General features: G+C 42.1%; 1 protein-coding gene across 1 annotated transcript in view; it reads right to left on the bottom strand.

Annotated features, from left to right (window-relative positions):
* Nucleotides 1–2,048: 2,048 nt before the first annotated feature.
* Nucleotides 2,049–16,283, bottom strand: part of LOC117216366 (lachesin-like) — a 33,207-nt gene continuing 18,972 nt past the window's right edge. The window contains exons 4-5 of the mRNA XM_033463023.1: nt 8,805–9,018; nt 2,049–4,614 (exon numbers count right to left, since the gene is read on the bottom strand). Of these exons, the coding sequence (XP_033318914.1) occupies nt 4,202–4,614; nt 8,805–9,018 (627 nt within the window). The 3' untranslated portion in view covers nt 2,049–4,201. The remainder of the gene's footprint in view (nt 4,615–8,804; nt 9,019–16,283) is intronic.

Here is a 16,283-nt window from a genome sequence, read left to right as displayed (position 1 = left end):
ATTACCAATTGAAACATACGATATACGATAATCAACCACGAAACTAAAGAATATACAAGACTTTAATGGAATTTGTATTTAATTTCTCTAAAAAGTTGGATAGGTTTTCGACGAAAATTACGAGAACACGTGAAAGGTGGTTTCCGGTCAGTGGGTCGGCTTTCTGATTGATTGTCGTTACGGAATCATTTCACCTAGTCGTGGGCTTCATCCCCGGCTAAAGGATTGCTTGCATATCGATGAGGTTGTAAAATGACCAGTGACATGGTCAGCGCTTCGAATTACCGACGTATGCTGTATGTGGAGTCGAACAAGAGAAATACGAGAGTGACACAGACGCATAATTGATTCGCATCGGTGGAAAGTGTCTTCGGAGATCTAACGTGACTACAACCGATCGTACATGTCTCCAACCGGAATTAGGAGTGTACATCCTTTGTGCTCGTGAACATCGATATCTGCCCGTCGTAGTAACGTGATTCGGCTTCGAGTCACGAGTCCTGTTCCAAAGCTGAAACTTCCGAATGTTATATAGTGCTCAGCTTGCAACTCGTTACACACTAACCTAATCTGTGATGGCTAAACTAACATTTTGAACCGACAAGTTGCCATGGGAAAGGATACCATGTTCGATGGCAGCTTGTAATTTAGAGAATATACTAAAGTGTACGTCAACGAAATTATCTTGGACGAAATAATACCAATCAAAGATCAGAGATTCGGAAACAGTGGACTCGGCCTTGCCTCGTTGACGAGACTGCTGGAATAGATCAGAATCATCTTTCTGGAATAATGACGTCCAGATCTGCTGGCTGTTGGTACACGATATTAACGATTCAAATTTAGCACGCCCGAATGCTGGCTGCTGATTGCAGGCTGAAGGCAACTTTGATTCGCGCCACCTTAAATCGGGTCAACGGGAAATTGTTCCTTGAAGGGAGAAGTAAAATGATAAAACGATTAAAGAAAAATTCTTTAAGCGACTTCCACGATGCTTTCATAATTGCATTCGGAATCCGTGATACCTCTGATTACACGGGATTCATTGCGTTACCAAATGGATCGAATAGATTTCATCGAAATGCATACCGGATGATGTAAATGTTTTAATTTAGGAATTCGATCTTTGAATGCATCGGCCGGAAGCCTCTCTATTCCCCAGCGGTGTAATATTCTAGGCAAGTCGAGCAGGAAGATGAAATCACTGTTGCGCTGGGTAATTCACATGGCATTCCAGTTTGGTATCGAATCTCTTAATCAAGTGCGTTTGATGGTGTGCATGGTAAACATAATCGAGTGCCGATTAAAATCGTCTTCAATAGAGATATACTCGATTCGCGATTCTGAAATTTAGTTTCGATCGTTTCTAACTGCCGTGCAAACCAATAGTCCGTAACAAATCGTTTGGTTCTCGTTCAGTTTAATTTCGTCGATAGAATCTTGGCTAAAGGGACGATAGGATAACGGGAACAATACATCCCTTCGACGACCACAGGTTTTTCCTCTGCGGTAACGGATCGTTTGAACATCCACTCTACGTCAATTAATGGGATCATAATTCTTGAATAGTTTCGATGCGGCGTAATAATCAATTAGTGCCGATTGGACGAAGCGGTAATTTTAATGTGGCAAACAATGCCATTAGCATGCAGCTATTATCGGGGACTGAGGCTCGAATTGTGTCACGACGAAATTATTCTCTATCTCCAGAGAGCTGGAGAAACATGGAGAAAGCGATATGAATGAAAATGCTTATGCACCATGAACCCATCGCATTCCGCTAGTATTTTACTTCAATAAAGAGGCCCGGTTATATTACACAGGAACGAAAATACTGTCTATTGTGTGACGAAACAGTACCGAGGTATAATTCATTACTTACATCTGTCTCTTACTTGGCAGAGCTATGCGAATATCGATTTATATAAAACCAGGAAGATGTCGAGACGGTGTTAAAATAGCAGTGCTAATAAAAGGGGGAAAAAGCTTTTAAACGAAGGATGAAAGAGCGATCTGTTATTATTACGAAAGTTATGAATAATCCAAGATTTCTTATCTGTGATTTCCGAAGTGGAATTTATATGAAAACTTTATTCAACCGTAAATGAGATTAACATTGTGCGACGTTCGTAACATATATATATATATATATGTGTGTGTGTGTATATATATGTTATGTATACGTATGTACATACAACAGACAGCGACTATATCATCGAACATCACATTAATTAATCCATCGCTTTAACTTACAATAAATGAAACGATCTTGTCGAATAGTGTACGCTCAAAGAAATATTATCGTTTATAATCAATCGGAGTAATCACGATCGATCCGTTTCACATGACAGGGGAGAAGGGGGATTCCTCGGTGTGTATCCTCGATGCAGTCCACACGAGCATTTCGTTTACTCGCATCGAAATCCGTGCACACCGGCTTGATAATACCATTGGGTTTATTATTTGCAGAAACTGGATTATCCTCGTTGACAATGTGTACGGATACGTGAAACAGCTGTCTACCTAGGAAATAGTGGATTAGCTTGGAAACATGCGGCAATACTAACGCTGCGAAACATCGTGGTCCAAGAAGATCACCTTGCGTTCTTCGCGAGGGATTAACGAAAACCGTCTTCTATAAAGGATTTATACTATATAATTTATAGATCGACGAACAACCGACATAGAAAATATATGTACAATAAAATTTGATGCGAACAATCATCGAGAACGAAAGATCGATACGCGATTGGCACAATCAAATTTGATTTTTAACAGGGGAGGATAAACTCGTTCTAACGCGATACGCTAAACACGATAACTTCACTCGTCGATTACGAGTTTCGAATTTTCTAAAAACGTGAAACACGCTCGCCAACAAATTCGATAGTTTGCAACAATTTTCCATAGTCCGCTAAGCGCCGATTCCCTCTATAGTATGTATAACACCTGAGCACGGCCATTTCGTGGACGTCAGATAGAACTAATTTAGACATTATGAGCAAGGTCGTCTGTGCAGAGCAAGGCAATAGAAGATAATGTCGTTAGGCTGTGCTGTATTACGTCGGGATTATCACGATTAATTACGCGTACCTGAACGTGTAGGCCGAATATGCAATATTCCATTAATCTCGGCAATCTTTGTCCTTTTTCTAATGTGATATTAATCGTTAGATAACGATGGAATTCTCGTCGATTCAACTTTTACGTATAACGTAAGACGTAAGTGACGCGATTCGGCTCTCTGTCTTTCGTTTCTTTCGTCTTTTGTTTTGTTTTCTTGTTTGTTTTCTGTCAAGTTGCTGAAACATTCATTGAAACTGCGACGATCTCTCATCGTTGCTATTAACCTAACAAATTTCACGAGCGGAGAACGAGAGAAATAGTTAACGCCGGTGACCGAATAAAGTTGTCCGCGGAACATCGTTGGAAAGTTTGACCCGGCAAAATGCGCCAGATCGCGACAGGATTATCGCCATTAATCGTACCACTCGTCGCAGGACAGATTACACAATTACACTTTTACGATCGTGATAGTTACACACAGCTTACACATTTACACATATCACAACGGCTAACAGAAGTGGGAAGTTTAGTCGCGGGCGAAATATCAACTTTTGAGCAAACACGGGTGTATACGTTGAAGAAACGTCGAAATTTGCGTTCGTCTTAGAACGGTCGAGAGGAAGGAATCTTACGTCTGAGGGAGGATGCTTCGGTATTCTCGCGATACAACGAATACGTGAGCGTCGTTCGAAGTAGCTATTCGAGCATCCATGGTTTTAACGATACACCCTAGACCAGTTCCGTTATTTTACAGAGACATCATTCTCGTAGCTCGTTACATACTTTTGTCTCACTTCCCCGTATACACGGATAACACACGCACGCACACGTACACGTCTTTCACTATCAACTATTCGATTCAATTCCTTAACTATTACGTAACGCGTATCACGATAACGTCGCTCACCTTCCGAAGATCAAAGGCTGGTGATTTCAGATCCAACCGGAGTCTGTCGTGGATACAATTTTACCGGAACAAACTGCACCTGCAACGTCATAAAATTCACGCGCGCAACCTGGACATTTATCCTTGTTTCTCTCGTCGAATTACACAGCTTTATCTCCTTCTCTTTCGAAAATATCACAACGTTCATTTTTCTATATTTCGAATGGCACACGTGGTGGGGCACAAAGATCAGTTCGTGGCGGTGGAATGCAGCACCAGTTTCAGCGTGGTGAACATCATCAATAGCGCACTGCAAGCCATGACAGATGGCGACGAAGCGATGCTGTGCTGCATCGCAGCTGGATTATCTCCTTTGAACACGTGCACCAGGACCCGCGCTGGTTGCGCGTTACTTGCCTCGCAGGTGTAATTTCCGGAATGACGATCAGACGCACGAGGCACCTCCAGCCAACTTTCGCGCCCTACCAAGTCCGTGCTGACATTGACCCCTTGATCGATGTCGTAGTTGATCATCCGGAAGTTATGATACCAGAATAGGTAGGAAGGCGTTTCTGTTGACTTTTTTACGAGGCAGTGGAGCTGCAGGGTGCTACCTGGCCTCACGAACTTCTCCGAGGGACCAGCTATCTCTGCTCTGGCCTCTGCAAATGGTAGAACGTGACGTGTCAGACGTGAGTAGCTTACCGTTCTATCCCATATTGTTTACTAGGGTCCAAGGCGGTTATGAGCACTAGGAAGGATGAGGTATGCATCGTGGCTGGTTAAGGGTTGTACGGGGATAGCGTACGAAATCCCACTCGCTTCACCCTCTTCCTCACTCTCTCGCTCTGTCTCTGTCTCTGTCTGTCTGTCTGTCTGTCTGTCTGTCTCCCCCCCCCCTCTCTCTCTCTCGCCCGTTCTGGTTCTTTCAACCGTCTCATGAACCAGGCTACCTTTGTGCTATCTCTTCCGCAGACTGACACCCCAAGCCCAAGAATTTTAAGTTACCCTTCACTCGTACCACGAATTCGATGTCTCTCTCCGCTAAACTAGCCCAGCCCCGTCTACCTTTTCGTTTACTCGAGCTATCGTACTCGTCTGTTCGCTCACCGACGCAGACTGACATGACAGCCCTGAGAACCCGTTATAGGGTCAGGTGTGATGGAACACTGTAAACATGGGGCAAAACCTACTCCATCCCTAGTCGGATACACTTTTGCCCATCCGCCTTCAACCCCCGGCGACAGGGCTTCCGTTTCACGACGTGTCACGGACGAACGCACGTGAACAGGAGTGTAGATCGAGTTTTAAGCGCTTCTCTGCGTGATACAAGCACGCTCTTTTGAAGCGTCCACGCTCCAAGTGGTTCTCTCTATATCGCGATGGACCATTGAATCCCGAGAGTAGACGCAAAAGAACGCGCGTTCTCGCTACGTGTACCACGAATAAAAACAAATCCGTCACGAGCTAGTCGGACACGTCCGAAATTTATTAAAACGTCACGATTCGAGAACGCTCGGGATTCCAACGATGGTTCGCTTTTTCGTTCCTATCGTGCAATACGATTTTCTCGCGGAACCAATACGTGAATTTTAACCGATCCGTTAAAACGACTGCATTTTGTTGTTTATACGCTTCGTCAGATTGGCCAATTTTTGCTCTCTCAACTATCCGTCTGCTTCGGCTTTCGCCGTTTCGTTATTTTATTCGTTTTGCTCGAAACACTTTCGCTTTCCTCCTTTTTTTCTCTCTCTCTCTTTTTTTTTTGTTCCAATCTTTTCTCGCTCTTCGAGCATTCAATTACGTCGATCGAATCATCCGGGCTGTGTAGTTCGTAATTTAGTTTCTTAATTAATTTCCACGATGAGAAAGAAATTATAACGCGAGTCTATATACCAGGTAGAAATTGAGGAGCTTATTAAATGTGATGTGATCTAATCCCTTCTCCGGTCTATGTTGAAAGTTTTAAGGGTGATGTAGCAATATCGGATGATTAAAATTAGATCTACAAGGTGCGCTTGTGCGATCGTGAGCATACTTGGAAAGGTCGACGTACCGTTAGGAGGTGTATTTATCCCTAGACTTTGAAAATCTTCCATTTCTTTTTTTGTTTAATGATACGATACGTCTAATTAGGCCTTAACGAGACGTTATTAAGGCCAACTTTTGGAACTGTCTTCGTGACAATTGATAGGATCGTTATCGATTCAAAAGTTTCCGGAGAAGGTAAATTCCTTCCAAACCAATGCCCTCGTTAAATACGTCTTTACCAACTTCTTATTCTTTGGTAATCCAATCTGATTTTCAGCCACGAAGCTACTACGGAACGCGCATACTGTTGATTCGAGAAAGGGCTCGATCTATTCTCCTCGATCGCGTTTTAATTAGTGAGCAAGCTACGTAATCCAATTTCTTTTTTCCTCTTGCCCTTATCCGTTCCGCCGTTCTTTCAACGAGAGCAATCGTTAATAATCAGAGACGATGGAAATGTCCTGAAAATGCTTATTCGATCGACTCGAATTAATCGATTAATTGCATTAACACAGGAACTCGCCTTTGTAACTATTCACCGTATGCACGAATTACGTGTGAGGGGTATGGGCGTACGTATAGTCAGACACTCGCAGGCGATTGATTTTCCGCGTTTTTCCAAAGCAGTAATGGTATAGATCGTCGTTTTATTGAAATCTAACATAAAGTACGGGTGTTCTATAGTGGAAGTATCTCTTATTGATACTGCGATACGATATCTCGACGAGTGTTTGAAAAATTTTCCAGCCCACTATCCGAACCAAGCAAACGATAAAATTCTTTTATAAGTTTCGAGGGCCATGACGTTTTATCGTTGACATCTTTTTAAATCTTTCACGGAGGAAGTGGTTCGTTGAAGATTGGATGAATGGGCGGCAGTAATTTGTAAAAGAACGTAGTTTTCAATGGGAAGTCTTTAAATTCGTACCGAAGCAAAGGGACACAGCGTTAATTAACGAATCGAGTTCGCAAATTTGCGGGATATTGCGCACGAATCGGTCATCGAAATCCACCACAGAATACTTCATTCAGTTATTCAGCGTAACATTCCTATCTGTCCCATGCAATAAAACATCGTAACTATTTAGCAGTATATAAAACACTATAATCGAAACGTCCCGACCGTGATCCCGTTGTACATCATCCTCAGATCAGAAAAATCTCGGCCCATGAATTTCAAGTGTGCAAGAAGGAACGCAAATATTGCACGTCCCGGATTTGGGTGGGGGTGGAGTTGAGGGCAGGAGAGAGTATAAATATTAAAAATACCTGAGAAAGGCTCTAGTACGTATCCGTCAGATGTCACGACAAAAACACGGTCCCGGAAACCAGGACAAAATTAGATAGTAACTGGCGTTCGCCGGCGTGCATACACACACACAAATACAGATGTATTCTTATATATGAAATATACATATATAGATGTAGGAGTATATATATGGATCTATGGATATAGATATAGAGGGGACGTACTTTCAAAAACTAGAATCTAAATGCAAATACGCGAAACACGCAGAGACTGAGAAAGGAAGAGAGGGAGAAATGGTGAGAGAGAGAGAGATACAGAGAGAGAAACAGACAGACGGAGAGGAACGTCGCTTAAAACGGCGACGCCGGGACCAAACGTCGTAATTCACGAAACTTCGGCCTCCTTGGTCTGATAAAAACCGTTTTCCCGCTATTGATCGGCCATCTGCTTAATAAAATCCAGATAAAAGTGCTTGCCAGTCTTTTTCTACAGGCTCTCGGACCCCGATTGCGTCGACACGTGGAGCCTGCGTAAATGGAAATGAAAATGTAAACACTGTAAACCGTAGCTAAAGAAAACAGAGGAGCATTGAAATAGGGAATGACCGAGGAAGAGACTAAGAGGAAGAAAAAGAAAAAGGTGACAGGTAGAAATAGGTGATCTGATAAAAGAGAGGGAATTCTTAAACTGCTGTTTTCCTTTTCTGGTGGTAGCGTATAAGGAGAAAGAGTTTCTGCTACAGATATTCTGGTGTTGGGTGTCTTATCAGGAAACCGGACGAGAGTGTACTGTCTCTAAGTAGCGACGATGCTCTTTACGTGCCCCCCTTGGTGGAAAGCATTCCCACTTTTCGAGCTCGCACTGCAAAGCCGTCCAACAAACGCGTTTCGGTCTATTTTATTTCCAGCATTTAACTGTGTTCTTGTATTATATTATATTCGTTATTGTAGCTGACGTAATTGCGACCGGGCAACAGTGAAATGCGAAACGCGACACTAAAGGAAAGAATGATATTAACGGAGAAAGAACTGAAATACGTAATTGTGTATGTATATGGGACAAGACATACGTGTGGAGGTTACATAAATGGAGAGAGACAAGGAAAAGTGAAAGAGAGAGAGAGAGAGAGAAAAATTATACGTCGAGTCGGTCATGCATGTTGTTAAAAAAAAGAGGTAGACGATCGATACGAGTAATCGAACCGATATTTCTCCGATGTTTATCCACCGTTGTCGAATATGATTGTGAACAGTGAATACGGAAAAAATGATGAAAAAAGGTTCTGTTCGGAACATTTATTCCAATTTCATTAACTATTCGACGAAATAAACTAGAATTTAATTTATTCTATTTAATGGATCGGGAGATAGAGTAGATTTTGAACTGACGATAAAAATTTGCGCGAGAGAATGAAAAGCATATAAAAAAAAGCAAAAAAAAGTAAACGGGGAAAAAAGAAAGAGGATTGGAAAAATCGGACAGGCGTCCATCGTAGCCGTTATACGCGATAACCAAAAATCGGGCACAGGCCACACGCAAATAGCTTATATCGGTGTTTAATATCACGCTTACCGACAACCTCGAGGAACAGAAATATACTAGTGGGTGGGTGGGTGGATACTTGGCACTGGTACAATCCAGCATCCCTCGGTTGAACGTATTTTATTTGAAGAGTCCAATCCTCGCTGTGGTGGAAATGAATTGCCTGGAACCGCTCGTCGTTGGCGTACGTTGTCAGTCCTACGGTCAGTAACTCCTGAACGTTCTTCCGCTTGATCCACGACACCTGGAGAGCCAGCAAAAACTCTCGTTAACAAGAATGATCACTCGCCCCTAACCAGAATTGGTCATGAAACCGGAGAACAACGAAAAAGAAAGATCCCATCTAACGACAAGGGATTCACCTCTGTGCCTCTTTACGTGGAAAACAGCTAAAAATTTCAAGTTACTACCAGCGGAATGCATGGCCTGCCTTTATCGTAGATCGAATTTTTCATCATTTGTTCCCCACGAAATTGGAAATGTTCTTCCTCCGATAAAAATCGCTCGATGAAAAACGAAGGAGAAGTAATTTAGTTCCTTCTATATGTACTTCACTCTATCGACAAATGTGCCCCGTTACGGATCCAGATTTTAATTAATCGTCGGTGCTTCCCTGTGTGTACAATAATTCGTAACTATCGGATCTATCGTGGTAGCGAAAACGATTTCTTCGAAATAAGCCAGCTTGATATTGCCCGAAGGAACAAATAAGCACGGTGTCTGTTCACGACGCTCACTATTCACTTCCATGTAATATCGGGGTCCCCGGTCGCGGCCTCTGCCATTGTCTGTCTATTACGGTCAGTAACTATCGTCCTGACGTTATGAGTACTAACGTTGCCATTAGTCACAGCATTTTCTATCTATGGCAGTACCCCGATATTCATTTTGTCATGGTCATTAACTCTTCTTCTTCTCTTGTCCATCGATTCTTCTTGGATCCTCTTAACTTTGTCGAAGAAAATGACTGCTTCAAAACGATTAGAGTCGAGTCGGACTTAAACGTTCCTCGATACAGGAAAAAGCAAGGGAAAAAATGTGGTAAGTTCTTACGATATAAGACGTGGTGGTACGTTATATACATATAAAGAATGTAGCGTGTGTGTGTACACATATATTTTGCATATATGATATATATTGTATATATTAAGTAGTCCCAAAAGTTCCTTTTGTTTTCTAAGGAAATAATAGATGCTTAATATTTTTTTATAAATAATAAAAAACAAAATATAAAATAATAATATAAAATAATAATATAAAACAATAATATAAAAATATAACTATTGAGACAATATATTTATATAACATTATAACAAATATATATATTTATATTTATATAACATTATAATATATATATTTATATTGTATATATACATAACACGCAATCAAGCAACTTTCGCAGGAATATCGACATACATACGAGTTAAACGCTTCGGACTATTCATTAGCTTGGTTCGCAAGTTCGTGAAAATAGAACTATCGAGTTGCGATCGTAGTTTGGTAACTTTCGGAAACTAGTAACTGCCCTGTAAATATCGTGCGCATATTACAGTCCAGTAAATGTACTACATCAATAACGATCAGTAATTGCCGTACGCGGGTTCTCACTTGAGATTCTGTGTACCTGAGGGTAAGCAAGAAATGCCCTCGGCCAGAATAATTTCTCGAACTGTGACACAGGATGATTGCACAGCTCGTGACCAGAATTGATTGAGGCATGATATACCGCGTGACACGCACTATGAGAAATTCTATCTACAGGTGATTCGCGTTTATTCGATAAATTATCTATTATCACTCGGTTCGATCACGTCCGATATTATCGCTACTTTCATCCCATTCGCTTTAAAAGTACCGTATTATCTGGAAAATCGATATCCTTTCATTCTTTAACACTTAGCATTATCAGGTCGCTTTTGTAAATGAGTTATAATGGAGTAGAAAACACCTGTTAATCAATTAATGTGCGATATGTATTTCCAAAGTTTTTAAAGATCTTCGAATGACCTTAAAACGTCAATGACATGATATTAATGATTACTCATGATTTAAAAATGAGCCTGAATGCCAATGATCTGATTTGGGACGACCTTTCATGACTTCCGAATGACTTACACTTGCAATGACATAATTTTTCCATATCAATATCCAAGTTAGCAAATTTTATCACATGACGCGTGAGTTATATCATACATTTCGATAAAAAATTTGAATGAAAAAACGTTATCTTTAACAAGAGGTTAGATTAAAACTTGTCGCAATGCGGGCTAGTTGAAACAAAAGCTAACCGCGTAAACGTGACGTTTTTTTTTACATTTCGCGCTGCACATTCACCCCTTGAAATATTGACGCGGCGAACAATTTATAAAACTCATATTACGCGTGGCCATCGGGGTGTAAATAGGCGATCCGCGTAATGTACCGCGATTTTTATTCTCGCCGAGGCGATTCAGTGACTATTTCTGCGTTTCACGCCAAGCCTTCCTGTATTTAAAAGCGCGCAAGCCTATTGCAAGAAGTGCTATCAACGAGGATAATCCTCGAAGCTTGCCACGAGATGATGGCGTTCTCGTAGTTGGAATTGGCCGTGAAATGCGAAGAGAGAGGAAAATAGATCCGTCCCCTACGATAGGATCTCGTCTCCTATACGTATTTATGTCTATCGTAAAGTTTAGATACCTTGTAACGAGGGACACGAATGCTTTTATTCTAAAATTGAATTCTTGATGTTTGTCTACGTGAAATATATAATCTCGACGCGATAGATACTGTTAACCTTCTTCCTTTTAATACATCGTTTCTTTTACAAGGATCGGTCAATTACATTTTCCGAGCTTTTAATCTTTTAATTTGCCCTTCGAGAAAGAGAGAGGGAAAAACGAAGACGAAACCCAAGTAATTCGCCAAGCTGCACTTGTATCAAGAAAACGCAAGGCACTCCTGCCTCTTCTCGAAACGATATCAAACACTCAGCGAGAGATTAAATGGAATGATTCGGCTGCCACGGCGTGGAGAAGGATTACGCGACTCGAGGTAGAAAAATTGAGCGTGGAATTGGAGAGGGAGAGAGATTTGTCTTCGGACGATAAGACCCCAACCCGGACGTTGAGCCCAACGTGTCGCGAAGCTTTCCGCGAGAATTGCTCCACTTGCCACGCGTTGGTCCTTTAACGCGTACCCCTCATTAACATTTTACCTTCATATTTCATCCGCCGCGATACTTTATATATGCCGCTTCGCTTTTAAATTCCGACGCAATTTTTCTTCGCCGCTTTCAGTAAGCTTCTCGCCTATACGCCCACGCCGACCCGAAGATTTTACGTAAGACGCCACCTCGTGAGATTCAGGTGGCATTTAAATAGCAGAAATGTATGCCAACAGAAACGACTGGAACGATTACCTAGATCATGACAAGTATTGGCTACATCTCGTAGAATAATAAGAAACGATGGATAAACAGCCAACACGGTGAAAGAGCGGAATGAGAAAGAGCGGCGTCTCCAAGCACGGTTTCTCACGTACTCTCGAAATTTGCTGACGGAACTTTCATCGTTCTTACTCTGTTGAAATATTTCTTGGAATAAAAAAAAAATTGAGAATAGAGGAACAATGAGAAGCAAAATTCGTGATAAAACGTGCTCCCATAATACGATGAGTATCGTAAAGAAATTCAATCGGTACGTAATCAAGTAGATGAAAGGACGCGATGATACGCCATTCGACTCACGTTTTCCTTTAAACCTTTCAGAGGTTACCACGCCCAGCCTCGAATCGATTACACTTCGCACTTGATTAATGGTACACAAATCTATAAACGATTCGAGAATCGTGGAATGTGTTACGTATAAACATGCACCGCAGCGAAATCGTGAAATTCCTGGAAATCCAACCGCGATATCCGTTTCGCGGGACTGAACGAAAGCTGAAGCCGTGCTCCCCTGCTTTGCGTAACTTAGGATCGGGTTAAATGACTGTTCTACTCGTGGAGAATTCCTACAAGCACCCGTTAGGTTGTCATACCAGGGGCTCGAATTCGCAGGAACGACGAAGTGGAAACGCGAAACGAAATGAGAGAATCAGAAAAGACATGCTCACCGCCGCCACAGATTACAAACAGCTTGATCGGAAGTGAAACTGACGGTACATAGATGTGCAATGTTATCCCTTCAAAGCGTTACTTGTCATAAAAAAGCGAAATAATAAAATTTATTTCGTTGAGAAAATCATAGCCAGTGTATCATTTCAAATAAACTCGACCACTAGGTACTGTATCGGAACATGCGTTCCTTTTTTCTCTTTCTGTTCAATTTACGAATGAACAATAGATATTGATAAATAAAAGTTCACAAATATTGATCATCAAGGAGCGAGTCCCTCTCTCTGCGTTCCCTCCAATTTTTCTCTTTTTTCTTTTTTTACGCCCATATAATGCGTATGGAATGCGAACTATAAAAAAAAAGGGGAGTAAAAATGCGGATCTCATCACGCGGACGATTAATTTAGTTTCCGTCGGTGCATCGCGATAAATATTTGTTTCATAAAAGCACCGTTTTAATTAAGCCACATGCATTTCTATGCAGCGGCGCGCCGCTCCCCTGCAGCCTTCCATTCGATTTACATCCCGCTTAAATTATTATTAAAGTCCGCGCGCGCATAATGCATGAACAGCCGCGAGCGCACCACCCGGCTATCTCCAGAATCCGTCACGAAACAACTCTTTAGGATTTAATGAATCGGAAATGAAACACACGAACCAAGCATTCATACGCGAATTTTGAAAGGAGCTTCGTGTCTCCTACCAGCAATACGTGAACCGCGTTCACCACGTTCACTACACTTGCCGCACATTCTCTTTGACCGAACATGAATCACAGTCCGTCCAAAGTAAATTTCTGAGGTGTTTCCATCATTTCAAATTCTCCGTCCAGTGGCGTGCGTCTATAACTTTCCTTTTCGCTTTACCCGTCTCCGTTTTCCCATCTTTAACCACTAACGGGGTGCATGCCTGTTGCGTAAGGAAATTTCGAACCAGACGTTTCCCATCCACTTTACCAGTGTCATATTTGCAGTTCTCGCGGACGAAGCAACAGAATACGTCTGCCGGGACGCGTGTTACCGTCTTGAATGAAACTCCATAGGTCGAGGAATTTGTGCACGGAGAGATTCTCGAATAGACCCGACGAAACTTCGTCAATGTGTATATCTTCCTCACCTTAAGCAGGAACGATCTCAACCACGGAAACCCTTTCGTGCTGTAAACACTCAAACACTCGAAGTCCGAATGCAGATATGCAGTTGGTACCATTAGAGACTAACCGGATGTTGGCTCGCTATCCTTTGCGAAACAGGTACCCCTGGTTATTAATACCGGCTTTCAGAACTCTAACAACATGCTGATACCGCTCGAAAGATGTAAATTGTTCAGTGGCAATTTGTCCAGTGGGCACCTGCAGGCGATATTAATTGCGACCAGGCGAGACGAAACGATGAAAGAGAGAATTTTAATAGGAGGTCTAACAAAGCTCCAGAAATAACCGGCTTCGAAGGTCTTTTATTTTTCGTGATATTCTTTTCCCTTTGCATCGCATGTTCTATTATCGATATTGCAATTCCTAGGCTCTTAAATTTCCCCAGCGAAACACGGTCCGTTGAAAATTACGATCGTATAAAAGTAAAAAGTTAGTACGGGGCAAATGGACAGGAAAGAGCTTCCGGACAGGCGTTCGCGCGAGTTGCTGGTTTCCCGGGGTCGAGAGCGGAAACACAGTAGCGAAGTTTTGGCCGTCTATCTGAAAATCAGTCCTTGTACGTTTGTCGGATCTCAAGACACCCTTCTAACGGTTCACGCTTATTGAGCAATTCCCCGACATGAATGCAGACACAGGTTCTCAGCGCAATGCCTTACATCGCTTTCACGTTCTCTCCGCTCCCATCGAGCTCGTGCATCGCGAGCCCACCCAATTACTAGGATACAGATCGTTAGTGATTTCCAAAGAGATTCCCCTGTACAATGCAAACTCGGCTTCCGAACTTCCCCTTTTCGACCCGCTTTACCATGGAAGATGCTTTCACTGACTCGCCGTAACAAATCGCGCGTGTACCTATTTACGACTGAGATTCGTTGACTGAGAACGTTCACCAACACCGATAACAACAACGACAAGGTTTATAGTAGACTCTGGTTTGAAAATAAAACAGTATAAAGGAAGGTTACAGCAAGGTGTAGAAACATGAAATATAAAGAGCTAAAGAATAGAACCAGTTACATAAAGAACTAGAACATCAAAGAGCGTAGAAACTCGATCAAAACTGATCGTTGTCGCTTTGACTTCGTTTCTGTACGTAGTGTAATGATATTTCCCGCATGTACACTTTTATAATTATTTAACTATTGTCCGTATGAAACCGTCGCTACCAATAAGCTATAACGCAAGTCGACTGTGTGCGCGTTCTTCCATCTGCCCACTGGAAAACCTCTGATTCGATCCATATTAATGATCCTCGGCCGAGTTCCAACGATGCCGTTTCCACGATGTGAATTTTCGTTCGTTGGAAGTTGCACAGAGTTCTTGCGATGGATACGATTCGGGCACAGGGTTCAACGAGAACAACGCCTTAATGTACACGTAATTTCCAGTCGCGCGTAGATTCAGATCGCGAAGGAACTCGGAGCACAGTGTCCGTGAGTAATTGCTATTTTCTTGCCTTTAAATCGTGCCACGGCAAGATTATTATTCATGAACCAAATAAACTATCGTATTGTCTGTAACAACGTTCGCCTGGCCGTTCCGTTCCGTTGCCTCCCGTTCTGTGTTCACGTAACTTGCCGTTAAAATAAATTCGTCGAAGCACGTTCGCTCTCTTAACCAACATTTATAGAATAGCGGAACGTATTTCGCGATCCAACCAGACATATCTGGTCACTATCGTCACGGTTTCGCGTGATATTTTCATCGAACATGAAAGAGAAAACAGATAGGAAAGAGAGAGAGAGAGAGAGAGAAAGAAAGAGAGACAAACAGATAGACAGACAGACAGACAGAAGCGAAAGGGCCAATAGCAATCCAACCGATTCGATATAATTAGATTTACATCGCGTTTCGGTTTCGTCTCGTTTGAACGGAATCCAAATATTGCTGTAAATTATGGGTAAAAAGGCGGCCACGACCCGCTTTAGCCCCTCGACTTTATTCCCGTCGGCCAACCGAAGTTAACCCCTTTTTTTCGGAACGTTAGCCTGTCGTTACTTTCTAACGAACTATGGATATATATATATATATATTCACTATATATATATATTGCTATATATATACCTATATAGGTATATATATATATGAAAAAGATAGAACAAAAAGCGAGGCGGAGACGGCAACGACACGCATTCATAAATGTGAAACTTTCGTCGGGCGCAATCGAGATAAAAGCTTCAAAGACCGGCAAGTGTTGTCACGTGATGCGGTGGAACGCGGATTATCAAGCTACCGTTTAACCAAAATACCCATTACCATA

Source organism: Bombus bifarius, unplaced genomic scaffold, assembly GCF_011952205.1.
Source record: "Bombus bifarius isolate JDL3187 unplaced genomic scaffold, Bbif_JDL3187 scf7180000010271, whole genome shotgun sequence".
NCBI classification, from domain to species: domain Eukaryota; kingdom Metazoa; phylum Arthropoda; class Insecta; order Hymenoptera; family Apidae; genus Bombus; species Bombus bifarius.
Note: the sequence above shows the minus strand (reverse complement) of the source record. Positions and strands in the feature narration are given on the sequence as shown.